The 18,177-nt window shown below is 44.6% G+C and overlaps 1 protein-coding gene across 1 annotated transcript; it reads right to left on the bottom strand.

Moving 5' to 3' along the window:
* Nucleotides 1–6,687: 6,687 nt before the first annotated feature.
* tonsl (tonsoku-like, DNA repair protein) lies at nucleotides 6,688–17,653 on the bottom strand. Its single transcript, XM_058616292.1, has 28 exons — nucleotides 17,294–17,653; nucleotides 17,094–17,189; nucleotides 16,294–16,436; nucleotides 16,007–16,190; nucleotides 15,786–15,915; nucleotides 15,111–15,282; nucleotides 14,902–15,016; nucleotides 14,656–14,807; nucleotides 14,420–14,572; nucleotides 14,091–14,216; nucleotides 13,778–13,979; nucleotides 12,804–12,859; nucleotides 12,611–12,700; nucleotides 12,389–12,461; nucleotides 12,082–12,245; nucleotides 11,781–11,904; nucleotides 11,436–11,677; nucleotides 10,885–11,341; nucleotides 10,593–10,804; nucleotides 10,017–10,126; nucleotides 9,767–9,923; nucleotides 9,609–9,687; nucleotides 9,212–9,519; nucleotides 8,499–8,670; nucleotides 8,017–8,192; nucleotides 7,849–7,922; nucleotides 7,303–7,436; nucleotides 6,688–7,172 (listed from the first exon to the last, which is right to left on the bottom strand). Exons 1-28 carry the CDS (start codon nucleotides 17,316–17,318, stop codon nucleotides 6,955–6,957), a joined length of 4,344 nt encoding a protein of 1,447 aa, XP_058472275.1. The 5' UTR covers nucleotides 17,319–17,653; the 3' UTR covers nucleotides 6,688–6,954.
* Nucleotides 17,654–18,177: the final 524 nt, after the last annotated feature.

Raw genomic sequence — 18,177 nt, 5'->3', positions numbered from 1 at the left:
TAAAATCAGAAAGCTTGATTTCATTCTTAAAAAAAACAATAGTTTGTTGTTAGTTTCCACCTGACATGGAAATGTGTCGGGATGCAGGATATTATCGATATGGGCAGATGGCAGGTGTGAACAGAGCGTCAACAGAGAATCTGAGAAATGTGCGGATCATTTAGGCAGCAGTGACCACATGTTTGTCTCCGCTGTCCTCGTCCTGCTTCTGTCTCCCTGTAGAAGAAGAAGAAGCTCCGACTGATAAACACAAAGTGGAACATTGCAAATATATCGAAACAGAGGGGAACTGCCGAATTTAAAATAATAATGGATGAGAAACTTAAGAAACACCAAGAATGTATAGTTCACCTCAGGATCGTCAGCACATATAGCTCAGTCCATCAGAAGATGACTTGTGTCTCTGAGGTTGTGAGTTCAACTCTTACTGTCAACTGAACTTCTGCACTACTTTCAAACTTCAGACCAAAATAAGAAGTTAAAAATACCAGCAACATGTTAGTGAAAATAGCTTCTGCTGGAGGAACAAGACTTCCATGTCTGAGGTTGTCAGTTCAAGTCTTATGAAGAACACAAGTTATTGAGTTCATTGTTCAAAGTAAACAGTCAAGATCTCTAAGAGAATATGAAGAGCTGTGAAGAGCAGGTAGCTCAGTGGACAAGAACCCTGCTTTGAGCTCCTGTGATCGTAGGTTCAGTTCTTGTGAGGAGCAGAAGCTTTTAAAGCTCCACATCCAAACTCAAGATTAAAAGCAGACAGCAATCTTAGACGAAGGCGGCCTTTGTGGCGTGGTGGCTTTGTTCCAAGCCAGCAAGTTCTGCCTCAACAGTGAGGTGGCAGGTTCACTTCCCAACCATGCACTGGAACAGATCCCAACCCAACCTAACCTCTTGCTGACTGACACGACCAATCCCCAGTGCGTCGTACCCCCCAGTCACCAAGTGTCCTGCAGGGTGCGAGTGAGTCGTACCCCCCCAGTCAGGCTTACTGGAGTAGAGTCTGGCTTACTAGAGTCCAGCAAGCAAAACAGTTGGAAGGGTGGTGGGGGCCAAAGGCCCCCACCCCCATCCAACTGTCTTAAATCCGCATTAAGACAGTGGGTGGTGGAGGCCGAAGGCCTCCACCACCTAAGTGTCTTAATGCGGTTACCTTTTGCTGCACAGTGTAATATAAAGTATTTGACCTTTGACCTTTCCCACCCCTCACTACCTGCCCTGTCCTGTCCCTCCTCTCCTCTCACTACCTGCCCTGCCCCTCCTCTCCTCTCACCACCTGCCCTGTCCTGCCCCTCCTCTCCTCTCACTACCTGCCCTGCCCCTCCTCTCCTCTCACCACCTGCCCTGTCCTGCCCCTCCTCTCCTCTCACTACCTGCCCTGTCCTGCCCCTCCTCTCCTCTCACTACCTGCCCTGTCCTGCCCCTCCTCTCCTCTCACTACCTGCCCTGCCCCTCCTCTCGCTACCTGCCCTACCCCACCCCTGCAAGGCTGTGGTTTGGAACCTGCAAGGATCTGGGATTGAACCGGTCACCTTGTAACACACACTCTCATGGTTATGAACAAAACCACTGCACCACCAATTCCTACTCTATTTGGGACCTTTGGTCTCCTTTCAATCGTCACTTTGGTTGTTGACCTTTAAAATAATGTGCTCCTCACAAGAACTGAACTTATGAGCTCTGGACTTCAAAGCAGCATTCTTGTGCACTGAGCTATCGGCAACTTCTCTTCTTCAGGTTCTCTTAGAGCTTTTGACTGTTTACTTTGAACATCGTACTCAAACAGTTGACCATAAGAATTGAACTCATAACCTTTGACATAGAAGTCTTACTCTTCTAGCACGAGCTATACTTACTGACCTGCAGAACAACACGTTGCTGGTATTTTTAAATTCTTATGTTGGTCTGAAGTTCTAAAGTTGGACGAAGTTAAGTTGATTGCAAGATTTGAACTGACAACCTCAGAGATCCAAGACTCTATCTGATGGTGTGAGCTATTCATTCTGATGAAAAATTACTTTCTTGTGTTCTTGAGTTTTTAAAATTCTCAGTCTTTCAAACATTAGAATAACTTTAATCAACTGATCTACTTCATAAGAACATGACGTTGTGTTGTTCAAGTCCTCAAGGTGTCAGACTCACTGCCTCATATTTCCTCAAGTCAGTAAGGTTTAGGATCTTATCCTCTTTTAGTTTTGGCCACCAGTGTGAAGCTCAGACAGACTGACAAAAGCTCATAGTGCATAGTATAGTATGTCGTCCAAAATCGGTCAAAAACGTCACAGTATAGCATGTCGTCCAAAATCGGTCAAAAACGTCACAGTATAGTATGTCGTCCAAAATCACCTGAAACAGTATCGTTGTGCTCCCCCAGCCTCCCAAAAAGATAACGATACCATTTTATTTTATATTTTTCCCCAAAAAAATCCTAAAAAAAGCCATAAAAAAACAATAATAATAATTGATAGGGGTCCACTCCCTGGACTGTTGAGCACACAGTTGGGTCCAGGTGTCCAGTAAATGCTGCTTGAAAATGATGAGCACATGAATTAGACTAAATGTGTGTGATTAATGTGTTCACATCATTTTTACATTGTTAACAAGTGAAAACTATGGACGAGTCAAAGTGGCAACATTCAATCAATAAATACACTAAATGTGTCTCACATTCATTCATTCATTCACATTGGAATTAAATACATAAATGTCTCATGCTTAAATGTGAACAGAACAATTAAGAAGCTTAATTTCATTCTTTCAAACACAATAGTTTGTTATTAGTTTAACAAACTGAAATACGGATATCATGTTGATGTGTTTCCATATTTTATTTTGTCAGCACTTTCATTTGTAAAGGTTTGCACAACCTTGTTAAAAAGTAAACTAAGTAACTTTGACTGCATTTTTTTTACTTTAACTTGAGTAGAATTTTCGACCAGTAGAATATTTCCGTACTCTTTCCACCTCTGAATGTCACGTCCTGTTGTTTCATGTCTCACTGGGAGAATATTTTATTTTGAAATGCTGCAGCACCTGATGAAAATGACTCCATGTTATAATTAGTTTGTTGTTTGCACGTCGACTCAGTTCTGTGGAACGCCGTGTCACAGTGGAGCCCACAGGTGTTTCTGGTCACTCTCACCTCTCACACGGTGTCATTTGTGTTTCCACTGACAAGGCGTCACAACTCCCACTGCACCCAGGTGGACAGAAACACTGTGGACGACAGGGTGTCGAGCGACCCATCAGTGTTCGGTTCTGTTTAACGTGGACAATCCAGCAGGTACGGCAATGCAAACGTGACACACATAAGCATCGGGGCCCCCAGCACAAAAGCCGGGGGGGGGGCCCAAATGGCTCCCAAATGTGTCTGGGAAACGGCACGCTATGTGAAATGTGGGTGTGAAGAGTGTGTTAGACAGGAAGGGGGTAAGGTGAGGAACTGCCACTGGTGGTCTCAACATCTGAACCTGTGAAGAAGAAAATGTCCCCGTGATCATGTGGTAAGTCTTTGTCGACCGGTGTGATGAGTCAGAGTGAGAGTAACACAGAAGCTGTGTCGATAAAACAATTCCATACATATTTGGAAGCGGCAGTCGTCCTCAGAGATATTGATTATTGTCTATTGTCTATTGTCGTTCAGATAAGTGGTCCAGCTCCTCCTGAGTCTACTCCCGTCCAGTTGCTATTTTAAATATGAAAAAGAAAAAGAGTACTTTAAAATGACCCTCGTTTTAAATTCTATTCACTCTGTTATAAGCAACTCTTTCTCTAACTCGTTTCTATTTCCTCGTATTGTGTGAACTTTATACCTGGCAATAAACCTGATCCTGACTCTTAGAAGGAAACTTTCTGCAACATCTAACACAGCAAATGTAACATAGTAAAGAGTAAAGCATTTTTTTTACTTCTGTTTTAACTTGTAATATATAAATAAAATAATCTGCAAAAAGTAAATGCAGCACAGACACTAAATCGATCAGTTTGCCGTACAAAGTGTGTCAAAGGGCAACAGCAGACCAGGTCCGGACCCCCATTCAGAACCTGGGTTTTAATGACTTAAATGAATGCAGGAGTTAAGATAAGATGTTTTTTTCCCCTGTATTGTCCGTGATATTGAGTGAAGCACAAAACACTTCCCCGACCTGTGACTGAAACTATACAAACCCGAGGAGGAAGAGGAGGAGGTGGTGGAGGATGGTGTGAGAGAGTTTGCTGTGAACCATATAGAGGGGGCTGAGCTGTGAACATCCATACGTGCTGTGGTTTCAATGTCTATCGTGGTGGCGGTGGTGGTGTTGGTGTTGTGGTCTCGCAGCAGCGTCACCAACCAGCCCCTTCACTCTCGCCGGGTATAAAACTGTGAGTGGATGAGCCGACGTGCACCGGTCACAGAACACAGATCAAGAATGGACACCCGCTCACTCATCCTCGCCTGCATCCTGGTGACCCTCTCAGGTGTTTTACCTTCTTCTTCTTCTTCTTCTTCTCCTTCTCTTCATTGTGTTGAGTGCAGAGTGTCTAAGTGACGTGTTGTGCCCTTCACAGTGTGGTCGGTCCACGGGAGAAGCTTGGAGATCAGCATCGACAACGAGCAGGATGATGGGGAGGTCACCGTGGGGGTCGGCAAGGTAACCAGACTGCTTTTCTCTCAAGAATCCAGATTCAGCACTCAAATATCCCTGCTTTTTGCTATATATACATATATATATGTATATATATGTATATATATATATATATATATATATATATATACATATATATGTATATATACATACTTATACAGATATTTGCAGTAACTTTAGGTGTTTAGGTTTAAAATTACAGTTAATTAACTTAGATTCTCTTAACTAAGATTAAATTAATATTATGTTTTTTTATGACAATTTATTGAATTTTTTTTTACATACAATTTTCTGCATATTTTTCTGTATTTTAAGGCAAAGTAATAACAGCAAATTTACAGATACTAGCAGTAGTTATTTACATGTAATTAACCTAAAATGTGATGTAGTTTCCATAAAATTGCAGGTCATTAAGCATGTATGGTTAATATTTTTATTATTATTATTATGTATTAAAATGTATTATTTTTAGAAGTAATAAGTAGCATTTTACAGACACACAAGTAATTTAGTGTACATTACGGTATAAAGACAATTTAAAATATATTATTTTACAAAAAAAGTGCACTGCAAATTTTTACAGAAAGCAGTAATTCATTAATGAATTTAGTTGGTTTTTTTTACCATTTTGATGGTATTGTGTTAGTGGACACTGTGGAAATAGAACACTATTCAAACATTAATAATTTTTCCCCTGTTACACATTTGCATACATAGATACTACAGTTAATAGAGTTTAAATATGGTCATTATTTCATTGTTAACTGCACCGTAATTCACAGGAGGAATAAAATAATGGAAAGGCATTGTATTCTGTCAAAAACAAGTGTTAAAAGTACACATTGTGCAGGTTCCAGGTTTGTGCTGGGTGTGTAAGTGGACTTTAAACAAGGCGAAGAAAGTCATCGGAGCCAACGCGACCGCAGAGGTGAAACACGACGTCTGCAAGTCTGAACACTTTGAAATCTGGAGCAATAATTTTAATAATGTTGCTTTTTTTGTTCGTCTTACAGGGTGTGAAAGCCAAATTATTAAGCATCTGCAATGAAATTGGCATCCTCAAACCCCTGTGCCGCAAATTCGTCAAAGGCCACCTCGGAGAATTAGTCGTGGAGCTCACGACCACCGACGACGTGAGGACGATCTGTGTGAACGTCAAAGCCTGCAAGTGAGTTCCTCGCACCCGACTCACAGCCGAGATTATAGGAAAAAACAAAGTATTTATAAACTCCAGTTTTCTATTACAATAAAGGACAAGTAATCCAAATAGATGTGCCTCAACCTTTAGTATGAAAAGAGCCATTTTTGTTCTCTCTCCCCCCAAATCAGTTGTATCTGGAGCTGCAAAATCTATCATAAAGATACATTTTACAATGTTTTTTACACAGAGTGTTGCATTTAGGAAATTTAAAATACATTTCAATGCTTTTTTATACCCAAACTCTTATAAATTGGAGAGAAAAACTACCTAAAATGAATAAAACTAAAAGCAGCCCTACTATGAAATAAATAAGACAATATTTGGATTTTATGTATTTTTATAAAACATTATTATATTGGTATATTACAGACATTTTTGCATGATAAGTACTTAAGATTATTAACGTTGTCATTCTCTATTGTCACCCACTGCTTTTTTCTTTCAGCTAATTGTTTTCTTCTCTGGTGTTTTCTCTTTTAGGCCAAAGGAGGAGGCGGAGCTCGTCGTCCGTGCTGAACGTCAAGAATCACAGACAGAAGTAGAGATTAATTTCTTCTGATATTGTATAGATTAAAAAGAAAATCTGGTTACATCTGTAAGAAAATAAGGATTCAGCCAGGAAGTATGATTGCTTTGTGGACGTCAGTGACGATAAATAAAACTGCATCTAGAAAGATTTCATTTGTTTTTTTTGGTCACATTTATTCTCCACTTAAAATATAAATATATATATATATATATATATATATGCTGTATATATATAAAATATTTATATAATATATATAAATATACACAAATGTATACATATACACAATTTGTATGTTAAAACAGATATTTTTTCCTTAAAAGATCAGAAAGGCAAAAGCACTTTAATACTTTATTTAATCAAATCATACACAATAATCCAACGTGTCGAGCACAAAGACGATAAATAATGTACAAAAGACACAAAACATACGATGGATTCACATTTACCATCAGCGTCTATACATGCACATGACGTGTGTCACTGACATTTAAGGGAGCAGCCTTTAAGTCACCTTTAAGTGAACATTTAAAGGAAGAAGCAGTGTCTTTGGGACTTTGGTAAAAGCCGGCGCAGCAGATTTTTCCTTTCCTTTGCCTCCATCTTCACGAGGAGGAGGAGGCCACAACAGAGAGCAGGCACTTGGCCCTCCGGTCAACGACGTGTCCGCGCGACCGCCCTCCGTCGCTGCCGTCGCCCCAGCTCTGCTTTAAAGCCTGTCTGTCCAGTTTGTTCAGTCCCTGCGAGCAAAGACGGAGGTCTTTGACCAGCTCTGACAAACCGTCCAGACCTGCGCTGTCCCACGGGCCCCACACCTGGCAACCTGAGGACAAAATCCACACGCCCAACAGTTCTCATGTGATCATGGTTCTCTGTGAATATCTACCATAAAAATCCCTTTATGAACAAAACTCTCGAGTACATTTCACTAAGGCTTGCAGCACAGTGCATACCTTGAAGGTTCAGCAGCGTCAGAGGCCGAGAAGCCTCCCTGAGAGAGTGCAGGACGCTGTCAAGTCCAGCCGACGTGACCGACGGGTTTCCTGACAAGTTTAAACTCAGCAGAGAGGGACACGCAGGGAGGCACCTGGAGGAAAATCAACAACAACAACAAAACAATCGCACAGAGAACCAGAGGGAAATAATGCCGCTTTTCCACTACATGGTCCCAGCAAGACTCGCTTTGGAACGGCACGTTTTTCCATTAGCGATAGTACCTTTTTTTTTTTTAAGTACCTGCTCAGGTGAGGTTACTATCACGTCAGATTCCGAAAACGTGCGTTAATCTCCAACATTTAGCAAAGGAAATGTCTAAAATCTCAATATTTAACAGAGGAGTCTGGTGTATTTAGCGTCAGAAGTACTGAACGAATCCTTTTTCATGCACCGATTCTAACGATTCATTTACACCGAAAACACCCACTAGTTTGCGCGTCCCGTGTATAAATCGGAGTCAGCGATGACTCCGCCCCCAGCAACACACACACACACACACCTACCTGGCCAAGGTGGCTACACTGCTGTCCGTTAGTCCGTTTGCTGCCAGACTCAGGTGGGTCAGCGAACAGTCGTCCTGCAAATTCAAGATAATCCCAACATAATCCTAAATTCCATGTAAACCACAATGATGACATCATAATGAATAATGTGTGTGTGTGTGTGTGTACCTGGGACAGGGCTTTGGTGAGGTGGTCCAGTGCTGGACAGTCAGCAGAACCTCTGTGGACGGCAGACAGGTCCAAGTGTGTGAGGCAGTGGAGAGGGAGGGTCTTCAACACCAGCTCAAAGCCCGTGGAGCCCAGTGCATTGTGGGCCAAACACACGGATTTGAGGTGGCCTGTGCCTTTAACATCAAAAATAAAAACTTTCAAAAGATATACTACTATACCGTTAATAAATGTTCATTAACAGGTCAATAATACAAAAAGTTTGTATTATACTGTTTAAAGGGCTGTTTCGCCCATTTTTGTGAAGAAAAAACTTAAAATAATGATGTTTGCTTAATTTACATTCTATTACTTAATTGTTTCTGTCAATTATAATACATTCATTGACAGAAACACGATGAAGGAAGTGACTTTGATGTCATTTTTTTACAACACAGAGTGAAGAGCCCAGTGACCACAGAGCTCGTCAGGAAACCCGTTACCCGTCAGAGCGCCGGCCAGCAGCAGTCGATGCTGCTGCAGGAAGCGCGCGGTGAGACCACAGGCCTGCAGAGACAGCTTGGCCAACAGGGGACAGCAGGACAGCAGGCAGGACAGAGACTCGGACACGCCGTCGCCCAGCGGGTTCATGCCGAGGTCCAGCTCCTCCAGGCTCTGCGAGAGGAGAAGCAGCACGGCAGATGTTCTCAATCACAAGACGTGTGCATTTCGGGGAAGGACAAATGTGGTTTTCACATCATCGAACTCATGAGCTGCAACAACGAGACGTGTGAAAAGAGCAACGGTCTTCCGAGTAACTGGTGAGGAACAAGAAGTTCCAACCATAGCTTACGGCTAACCTCAGAAAGAACCAAGATTTCCACAAAACATTCAAATGCTCTTTCATGTCTCCTGAATTTAACACTAAATAAAGCCCCGAAACTGTTGAGACGCCTCAGTTACATCATCTCCTCTGCTCACAGTCATGCAGACGGCCCAAAAAACCTCAACCGCATTCTGCACGAAACCATTTTTGATCTCGTCTTGGTGTCGTAACCAAATCGAAGCCACGCAGGAATTAAAAAACGAGCAAAAATCGGCTTTGGACATCGTCTGTTTTGGAGGAACTGCTCATACTGCACATTTAAAAACAGTATAATGTTATTACACATATTTCTAAAGTGCTATAATGTCAATAAATGTGTGCAGATTTTACCGGAAACGCAGCGTGGCTCTGTCCCTTCAAGGAATCCACCGCCTTCCCCAGCCCCTCCCCCGTTACGCGATTGGCCGAAATGTCCAGCAGGCGCAGGCGCGGCATCGTGACGACCGTGGCGACCAGCTCGGGGAGGAGGTCGTCGCCGAGGCGGTTGCCGGAGAGTCTCAGCTCGGTGAGGCTGGCCTGAAGCTTCAGGGCGCGCAGCAGCGGGTTGAGGGAGGACGGCGGCAAACTGAGGCCGCACACCGACACCGACGAGCTGCCGTCCTGCACCTCGCACAGCCGGCTCACGCGCTTGTTCTCGTCTGCGGGGACACAAAGGAACCGTCACCTCTCCTCACACACACACACACACAACTACTGACGCGACTGTGTCGTCGAGCGTGTCGCTCACCCGCTGCCAGGCTGTCGCAGGCCTTCTTGTATCGCTCGGGGAGCGGAGGAAGATCCCAGGAGCACACCTCGGCCAACACCTGCAACACACACCTCTCATTTAAAAGCTGCAGGTACGGGAAAAGGGGCAAGAGGGCGTGTCCTCAACACCGGCCTCACCTCCTCGTTGGTGTGCAGGACGGCCAGCAGCAGGTCCTGCGGGCAGAGGAGAGCGCCCTCCTTCTGCAGCGAGAGGCGAGGCAGGAGGCCGCGCTTCTGATAGTAGCGCTGAGCCGCCTGCTCGCACAGCCACGACACGGTGCGCGAGTCTGCCGCGCTGAAACACAGAGGAGAGGATGAGAAGATACAGGGGTTACCTCCCTTACACTTACGGAACACGGCGACTAAAATCGCTTCATTCTAAACAAACCTTTGCGGAACTGGAATTAGGAAAACGTCCTCCTGAACTCTGACCCGCATTCTGATGGGCGGAGGCAGCGGCGTTGACACGGGGGCGGCGGCCAAGGTTTGAGAAGGAGCCTGAAATATGGGAGTTAAAAATGAAAATCACTTAAAGTCACTGCTCAAGTGCCTGAAGTCACTCACGGAAAACACATTTGCAAATCAAATAAACAAAAATACAGCCGTGAAGTTCCATGACGCAGAGATGTCGTATCAAACCGCAACGACTTTGACTACTTGTGTCTAATAATGACAAAATATCCCTCCCAAACCATTAAAAACTGAGATTAAAATGCAGATTTGGAACATTATAGCGTGCAGCGTGACTAATGCCCTTTAGGATTTAAAAAAAAAAGGAAAGAAAAACTGCTTAAAATGGCACCACGTCGTCTCGATCAGTTCCAGCCTCATTAATAACCGTCTCACAGCAGTCGGTGCCGTCCTTTATAATAAACTCGGAATGTAATCTGTCAGATCTTTAACTCTTTAACGACTTTGAATTCATCAATTTTCAGTGCTTTTCACGCTCTATACATAATCTGACCTGCACGTGTATGCGAGGATGAGGATGAGGAGGCGTCGCCGGTCTCATGTCATCATCATCATCTGTGACGTTGGGACTGTGTGACCTGTTGACCTCTCGCCTGCCCAGCCTCACCATCCCGGGCATCTGAGTCATTTTGACCTGGTGCGGCTTCAGAGCGCCGTTCTTTTTCAGAGAGTGACTCCTGCTGGAGGAGGAGGGAACTGCGAGAGCTAAACAGAAAAGGGAAAAACAATTAGTCAGAAGATAAATTTGAATGATTATATGATATAATATAATAGAAAACACAGACCTCGAGAGGTTGCGTCAGAGTTTGAGCTTCTGTTTTGACTCCAGGCCGCTTCCATCCCATTCTGCTCAACCCGAAGCCTCCTCTTCTTCTTGGGCTGAACTTCCCCTAAATCGTCCTCCAACCAGTCGTCGGCCACGAACTCCTCCTCGGGAACCAGAGCCGCTCTGCTGCTGGACGACACGGCGGGCGTGCTGGAGAACTGGGGCTGCGACAGACCCTGGAGGAGCGTCTTGGAGCTGCCCAAGCCTCGGATGGCGCTGTGGTACTCCTCCCGCGCGAAGACGGACGGCGCGGGGTCTTCTCTGACACTGGCCGAGGCGGGGACGGCGCTCGCCTCTCTGCTTGGTGGAACGTCCTTCTGAGTCGGGGCCGATGAGAAACTGTGCCTGGGCCGGACTGGACGCAGAGGACTGACAGGGCCGTCGGAGTCACTCTCCTCTGAGCAGCTGTTGTTATTCTGAGGGGAAACAACATAAATAATGCACTCTGATTTAAGATTTAGTTTGTGTAACCTCAATAAATCAAAATTGAAAGTATTCATCAGTCAGTACCCCATACAGAACAGCAGAATCCGTTCCCCTGGTTCGATGACGCCGCGTGAAACCGTTGCTCTGCCGCCGTTTCGGGCTGGCCGGCAGCGCCTTTGCTTCGGAGGTTCTGCTCAGCTGAGGCCACTCTTGACCGGAGGAGAGGCCCCCGCCGGAGGACACCAGCGGCTGCGAGTTCTCCGCATCAAACAGCTGGCTGTCCTGCAGGGCGTCGAAAGGCTTGGCTGGAGCTGGAGCGGCGGGCACTGAAGCATCAGACACAGATAACAAGAAAAAAACCAGCGTTTAAGAGGATTTTCCCTCAAAAAAAAAAAAAGGGGAGAAAACATGACGAGAGCCTCGCCTCACCTCCGCCTGCAAGTACTTTCCTCAGTAGTCTCTCAGTAGTGACACACTCCTTTTTGGCCTCGTGGTCCAGCTCTCTGTTGTACGTCCTCTGCCACTGACGCAGCGTGTCCATCGCCATCTCGCCCTGAGGCGCAAACAGAAAACCACGCAGTGAGGGGATTTCTACACAAATTCAGACGTGGACGGTTCACAAAAGTCCAAATTATGATTATTTAAATGTTAAATAGTGTGAAATAAAGTAGAGATATTCATACAAAAGCAGGGAATAGGGGAATATTCTGTTAAAAACACACACACACACCTTGGAGTTGCGCAGCGTGACCGACGCCCCTCGTTCCATCAGGAGCCGTGCAACGTGAAAATTGCCACAGGCGAGGGCATCGTGAAGAGGAGTCACGCCGTCACATAAGGGACCGCCGGGGTCGTTGATGTTGGCGCCGCGCTCCAGCAGCACGGCTACAACGTCTGCACAAGAGACACAAAAAAAAAAAAGGTACGAAAATGGAAGAGAATCTTTTTCCGTCTTGTCGTATATAAACATTTGCATCATTAAAAATTAAACATGTTTGCATGAAACAAGCTTTAAACTCCAATCCTAAAACAGTTACCATGGTGACCGTGGTTGCAGGCCTCGTGCAGAGGAGTCCAGCCACAGTAGTCCCTGGGGTTCACTGGGTGACCCTGACATACAGAGAACAATCGTAATCACACACTGTTTTGACATTTTTTATTCATGAACGTGGATTTTTTTGGTGCAGTAAATATTTGGAAGAAGCTCTAAAAGTGCAGCGCGTCGTCTGTTTTCATTATCGACCGCGTTTCCCCCTCACCTGTTCCACCAGGTACTGGACTTGCTTCAGGTTCCCGTCGATGCACGCTCTGTGCAGCGATGTCTCGCCCTTCTCGTTCCTCTTGTTCCACTGAAGCAAGGAGGCGACAGGAAACATGAAGAGGTCAGAGGGTGAAACAGTTGAGTGTGTGAGGTGTGTGCAAAGTAAACCGAGTCACTGATGAATGCCTCACCCTTCCAGCCTTTCTCCGCCCTGACACCATTTTGTCATAACCCTCCAAATCATCATCTGGAAAACACGATACGATACGGTATCAGCACAAATCATACATACTTTAATGACTTATTTTATAGGCTTGATCAAGTGATATTACTTAAACAGAGAACAATAGTCAGCAACAGTAGGTCTGAGAAAAACTGACCCATTTATTATTAACCAATGGGTTACATCAATTTTAACCTTCAACATAAGAATATTCCATTTTTTGCCATGTTAATTTCATACAGTCTATGGTTAATTTCATCAGGAGGAAAGTACCAAGTGCTAATGGGGGTGTTTTCAGAGCACCCGTGTTTCACAGGTAACAGCGTGTCTTCAGCGAACACCCCCCTTGTTTTTACTATTTTGGATTAGCCCAACCCACACAGGGTGAGTGAGGTAAAACCCGCAGGTAAAACCCGGATAGAAGTGCTGGAGCGGAGTGGACTGCTTGTATCGGAGCGCTTATATTTAGATTTTTAAGGCAGTCTGATATAATCCGATACTTGTTTTTTGGCTGATATCAGACAGATATCTAATATCGGACCTTTATCCGATATAAATATCGGACCGATATCCGATATCAATATCGGACCGATATCCGATATCAATATCTGATCGGGACATCCCTAGTAAAACATCTATGTTGGTGCCAGTATCTCGACAGAGATACCTACCTGAATTGATATCCGATATCAATATCAGACTGATATCTGTTTCAATATCGGACCGATATCCGATATCAATATCGGATCGGGACATCCCTAGTAAAACATCTATGTTGGTGCCAGTATCTCGACAGAGACACCTACCTGAATTGATATCCGATATCAATATCAGACTGATATCTGATATCAATATCAGACCGATATCCGATATTAATATCGGATCGGGACATCCCTAGTAATACATCTATGTCGGTGCCAGAATCTCGACAGAGCGGCCTACCTGAATCGGAGAGGACGACGTCGCTGTCATCCAGAGCTTCGCTGTTGTCCATCTCCTCCTCTTCTTCGTCTTCCTCGCCGTCACTCCCATCTGGACTCCAGCCCTCCGCGGCGCAGAGTTCCCGTAGCCTCGCCTCGGTGTCCTCCGCACCGGACGCTCCGCTTCGCCTCTGCGACGCCAGCCACAGCCTCAACACGCGTTTCTGCGCGATGGAACGAGAGGACGAGCTCAAACAGGAACCACAGTGCTATTTCATTTCTACCTTTAGGTAATAAATGTATAGCATTTATTAAAGACGCTCGTTTGACTTCACCTGGAGCCGGGCCTGTCCAGACTTCTGAGCGCAGCGGAAAGCCGTACTGTAGCTGTCGCTGATGTCCTCGCAGGCACTGCCGCTTTCCTCCTGAGCTACTGCGATGTTTGTCCATGTGCTGCACTCCTGACAGACACGGATGCAGGAATTAGAGTCCGAAGTAAACTAATCAGGAGTTTAGAAATGTGAGATTTACAAAAGATTTATTCCATTAGGAGAAAACGAGAAATCCTCTCCCGTTTATTTTGGCAAGTTTAAGCACAATAAACTGATTCCAAGTCTTACTCTCTTATTTAAAGACATAATCATGGAGTGTTGGTCATCTATACCTCAGAAGAGTTGCCCTGTCTTAAGGCCAGCTCTTGTCTGTAGTGATCCACTGCCTTGCCGTGTTGTCTCAGGTCAGTGTAGGTCGCCGCCAGCGACACGTGGATCACCGCCAGCTCCCGCGCAGGCTTCCCCAGAGCCTCAGCGCCCTTCAGCTGCACCAGGGTGACATTAATTCAACGGTCTAACCATCACCATTCACATTAATAATGTGTGCGCGTCTTTTAACGTCTCTCACTTGTGCTTGATAGGCGTCCAGAGCTTTGCTGTAGCAGCCGACCTTGCAGCAGAGGTCGCCGAGCTGCTCCGACAGCTCCACAGTCTGATGGGAGCTGAGTTTTTTGCCCTGATCTTCCCCCAGCTCTTCCTCCAATTTACAGCCCTTGTCCGCTGCGAGAGTGGAGGAATCCGATCATGACTCATCACCTCATAAACCATTAAAAACACACACACTGTATAATCGACACGACTTTTGATGCATCACCATATTTGAAAACCTTCTTCACCGCCTGCCGGTCAAGCGGCTGCTGGGAACCGAGCAAGACGGCTTTCTTCAGAGATCGTCTGGCTGCTACAAAATCGCCCAGAGACAGCTGCACCTGTGGAGTCACGCCGCAGACACACAAACTCACTCTTACTGCAAAGAGGGAGGAGGAGAACAAGGAGAGCCCCGGGGGTCGAGTTCGTCCGTACCTTGCCGATGCAGTGAAAGCACTCACTCTCGCCGAATTTGTCCTTAATCTTGCGGGCACACTCTTTGGCTTGCTCCAGGCAGCGCACAGAGTTCGAGCGCTGACCATTACGGAAGTAGATGTTGCCCAGGTTGAAGTTTGCACGGTAGAGATCCTCCAGCAACTGGCTCTTCCTTCAGAGGATTAAATACAGATCAATTATAACACTCTGTGTTAAGCATTTTAAACAGATACAGTGAGATTGAGGTTTTCCATTACAATAGAGTAGAGCTACAACTAGCGATTATTTTTCATCGCTTAATCTGTCGATTATTTTCTCGATTAACCGTTTGGTCCAAAATGATTCACTTTTAATGATTTCTTTGTTATTCATCTTCAAACCGAGGAATGGATTTTCATAATAAAATGGATTCATTTAGTAAATTGATTAATAATCGATTCATTGTTTCAGCTCTACAATATAGTACTTCCCAAAAGTTGGCGGAGTCATCACAGCACGGCTGCCTGAAATTGCCGTGACTTCATTTTATATGTGACAAACACAAACTAGTGACTTGTAAAGCAGTTTTTTTCGATGTAATGAATCATTAGAATCAGTTAATTAGTGACGGCACTCTGTCGGGCTAGTGGAAACACACCATCGGACATATGAACGTATAGTTTAGGGTCTTCATACTCAGCGATAAAGACACTTCTCCGGATGAACTCGCTGCAGCGTTTGGGCTCCCCCAGGTGATCGCAGACCAGGCCAAGATTGAGGAACAGGCGAGCCTTCATCTCGTTAATTTCTCGCTGCGGCACTGACCCTTTAGTTAAGACGGGTAGAAAAATGTTAATAAAATTTTTTTTTTTAAATATGAAGAAAGAACACTCTCCCCATGAACACTCAACACACACCTTCTAGACGATCATCTACAACAGACAGGCTCTTCCTGAAAGCATCCTCAGCTTTCTCTAAACTGCTCCTCGACTGGTCCGATTCATAACGGAAGAGGTAGGTTCGACCGATCGTGGCCAGCGCCCTTTGCTCCTCGGCGTAATCTCGAACAGAACGAGCCAAGTCCAGGTGGCACTTCTGGTGCTGAAAAAACAATAAAATAAACACTCATGTGGTGCTGCATTCCCTACAGGCCCAGATTTGAAGAGAGTGCTTTAACGGCCATAAGGTACACCAGTTGACTTACTTTCAACGCAGCCTCGATATTTCCCATCTCCGCGCAGCACTCGCCTATCTTACGGTGGGCCACGGCCCGTCCGATCACGTCGTTCAGCACCTCGGACAGCGCCAACTCCTGCTGATGTTCTCTGATGGCAGCCTCATAATCACCTGAGAACCCAGAAGCTCAGACTGAACATAGTGGCCGGACAAGCGGTCAGAACGAGGGCAATTAAGTCACATTAACCCACAAGAAAAGCAGCGAACATGGAGCATGCACAACAATTAGTGTTGTTATAAGATAAGATAAGCCTTCATTTATACAAAGAGAGGGGAAGGTATATACATATACATGAAGAAAATCTGCTTTTTCATATGGAGATATTTCACAAATCTGAGGCACAATATCCTTAGCAGGTAAACATGGATAGATAGATAAGCTTCATTGTCTGTCCCCAATCTCTCAAGAAACTGACAGGATAATAAACAGTGTTTATAATAAAAAAAGGTTTAAACAGATAAACTCTTAGGAATGATGCAGCTGCAACTACTTATTTCATTTCTATATCACTATTGGTGTTCAAAACAACAGTAACATTCAATCAGACCTCTACATATTTCTCATTCCAAAAATGAATATCAAGATATTTTGGCATTAAATTGATGCCCCAGTCCCAATATTTACATTATAAATGCACACACACACTCACTCATGTCTCATATAAGCCCCAAAAGAGAAACTAATACTAGACCGATGGCATTAATTGAGCACGCATGCGCGCTTGTGTGTTGTTGTATCATCATGGACGCTAATAAAGACGCACGTACCATTTCTGGACAGCAGCTCTCCGAGCTGATTGCAGATGTTCGCCTCCTCTCTCAAGTTGCTGCTGCTCTGCGCTTTGCTCTTCGCCTTCTGCAGCTCTGTAGACGTGATCGCCACACGCTTAATATGTATCTGACATTGTTTAAGTCGCACAAACACGGCCTGCAGTAAACAAACAAACAAACAAACAAACAGTACTTACGCTTTATCTCGCGCGAGGAGCTCATCTTGATTCGGCTCCGCGGACGCTCGCGCTGTTACAGACGAACACTTTACGGACGAGCTTGAAAGTGACACAGTTAACCACCTTCTTCACTTCATGTTCACTCGTACGACTCAGTGTCCTTGTTGTCTTCACTCGATCGCGGCCAGAGTCTCGCTAATGAAAGCGCTTCAAATCAGACATGTCCAGTCTTCGCAAAACCCCGCCATTACTCGTGAGCCAATGACTTCGCTGCTTCTCACGGGTGTCCATTTTTGCCCTCAGTGAAGCTCTCAGGCACAACTTCCGCCTTTATTTGATGAGAATTTAAGAGGTCGTTTGTGGTAACGTCTTACTACGGCTGTACTACTAACAATTAAACATATTTTAGTAAAACGACGACATGGCAAATACTCCCAATAACCATGACGTTGCTTGTCTTGCCTGACAGACCAACAACCGGGTTAAAAAAATAATAAAGCGTTGTGTCGGCGAGACCGTTCATTGGCTAATAATACTGACGTCAGACCATAAGCACGGAAGTACCTCCTCCACAACAACAGCAGCAACAAGCAGTAGTTTCTGAGTAGTTTTATCGGAAAATTACAAAACAACACACATTTATTATCTGACTTATACTATAGTATAGTATAGTACAGTATATACTATATACTATAGTATAGTATAGTGCAGTATAGTATAGTATAGTATAGTATAGTCTAGTAGTGGAAAGAGTACTCAAATATTTTACTCAAGTAAAAGTACCACTATTTTGATAACATTTTACTTAAGTACAAGTAAAAGTACTGGTTTTAAAAATGTACTCAAGTTAAAGTAAAAAGGTAGCTTGTTTAAAATGTACTTAGATACATTTTTAATTAAGG

Source organism: Solea solea, chromosome 18, assembly GCF_958295425.1.
Source record: "Solea solea chromosome 18, fSolSol10.1, whole genome shotgun sequence".
NCBI lineage: Eukaryota > Metazoa > Chordata > Actinopteri > Pleuronectiformes > Soleidae > Solea > Solea solea.
The sequence above is the reverse complement of the archived record's forward strand: the minus strand, read 5'-3'. Positions and strand labels throughout refer to the sequence as shown.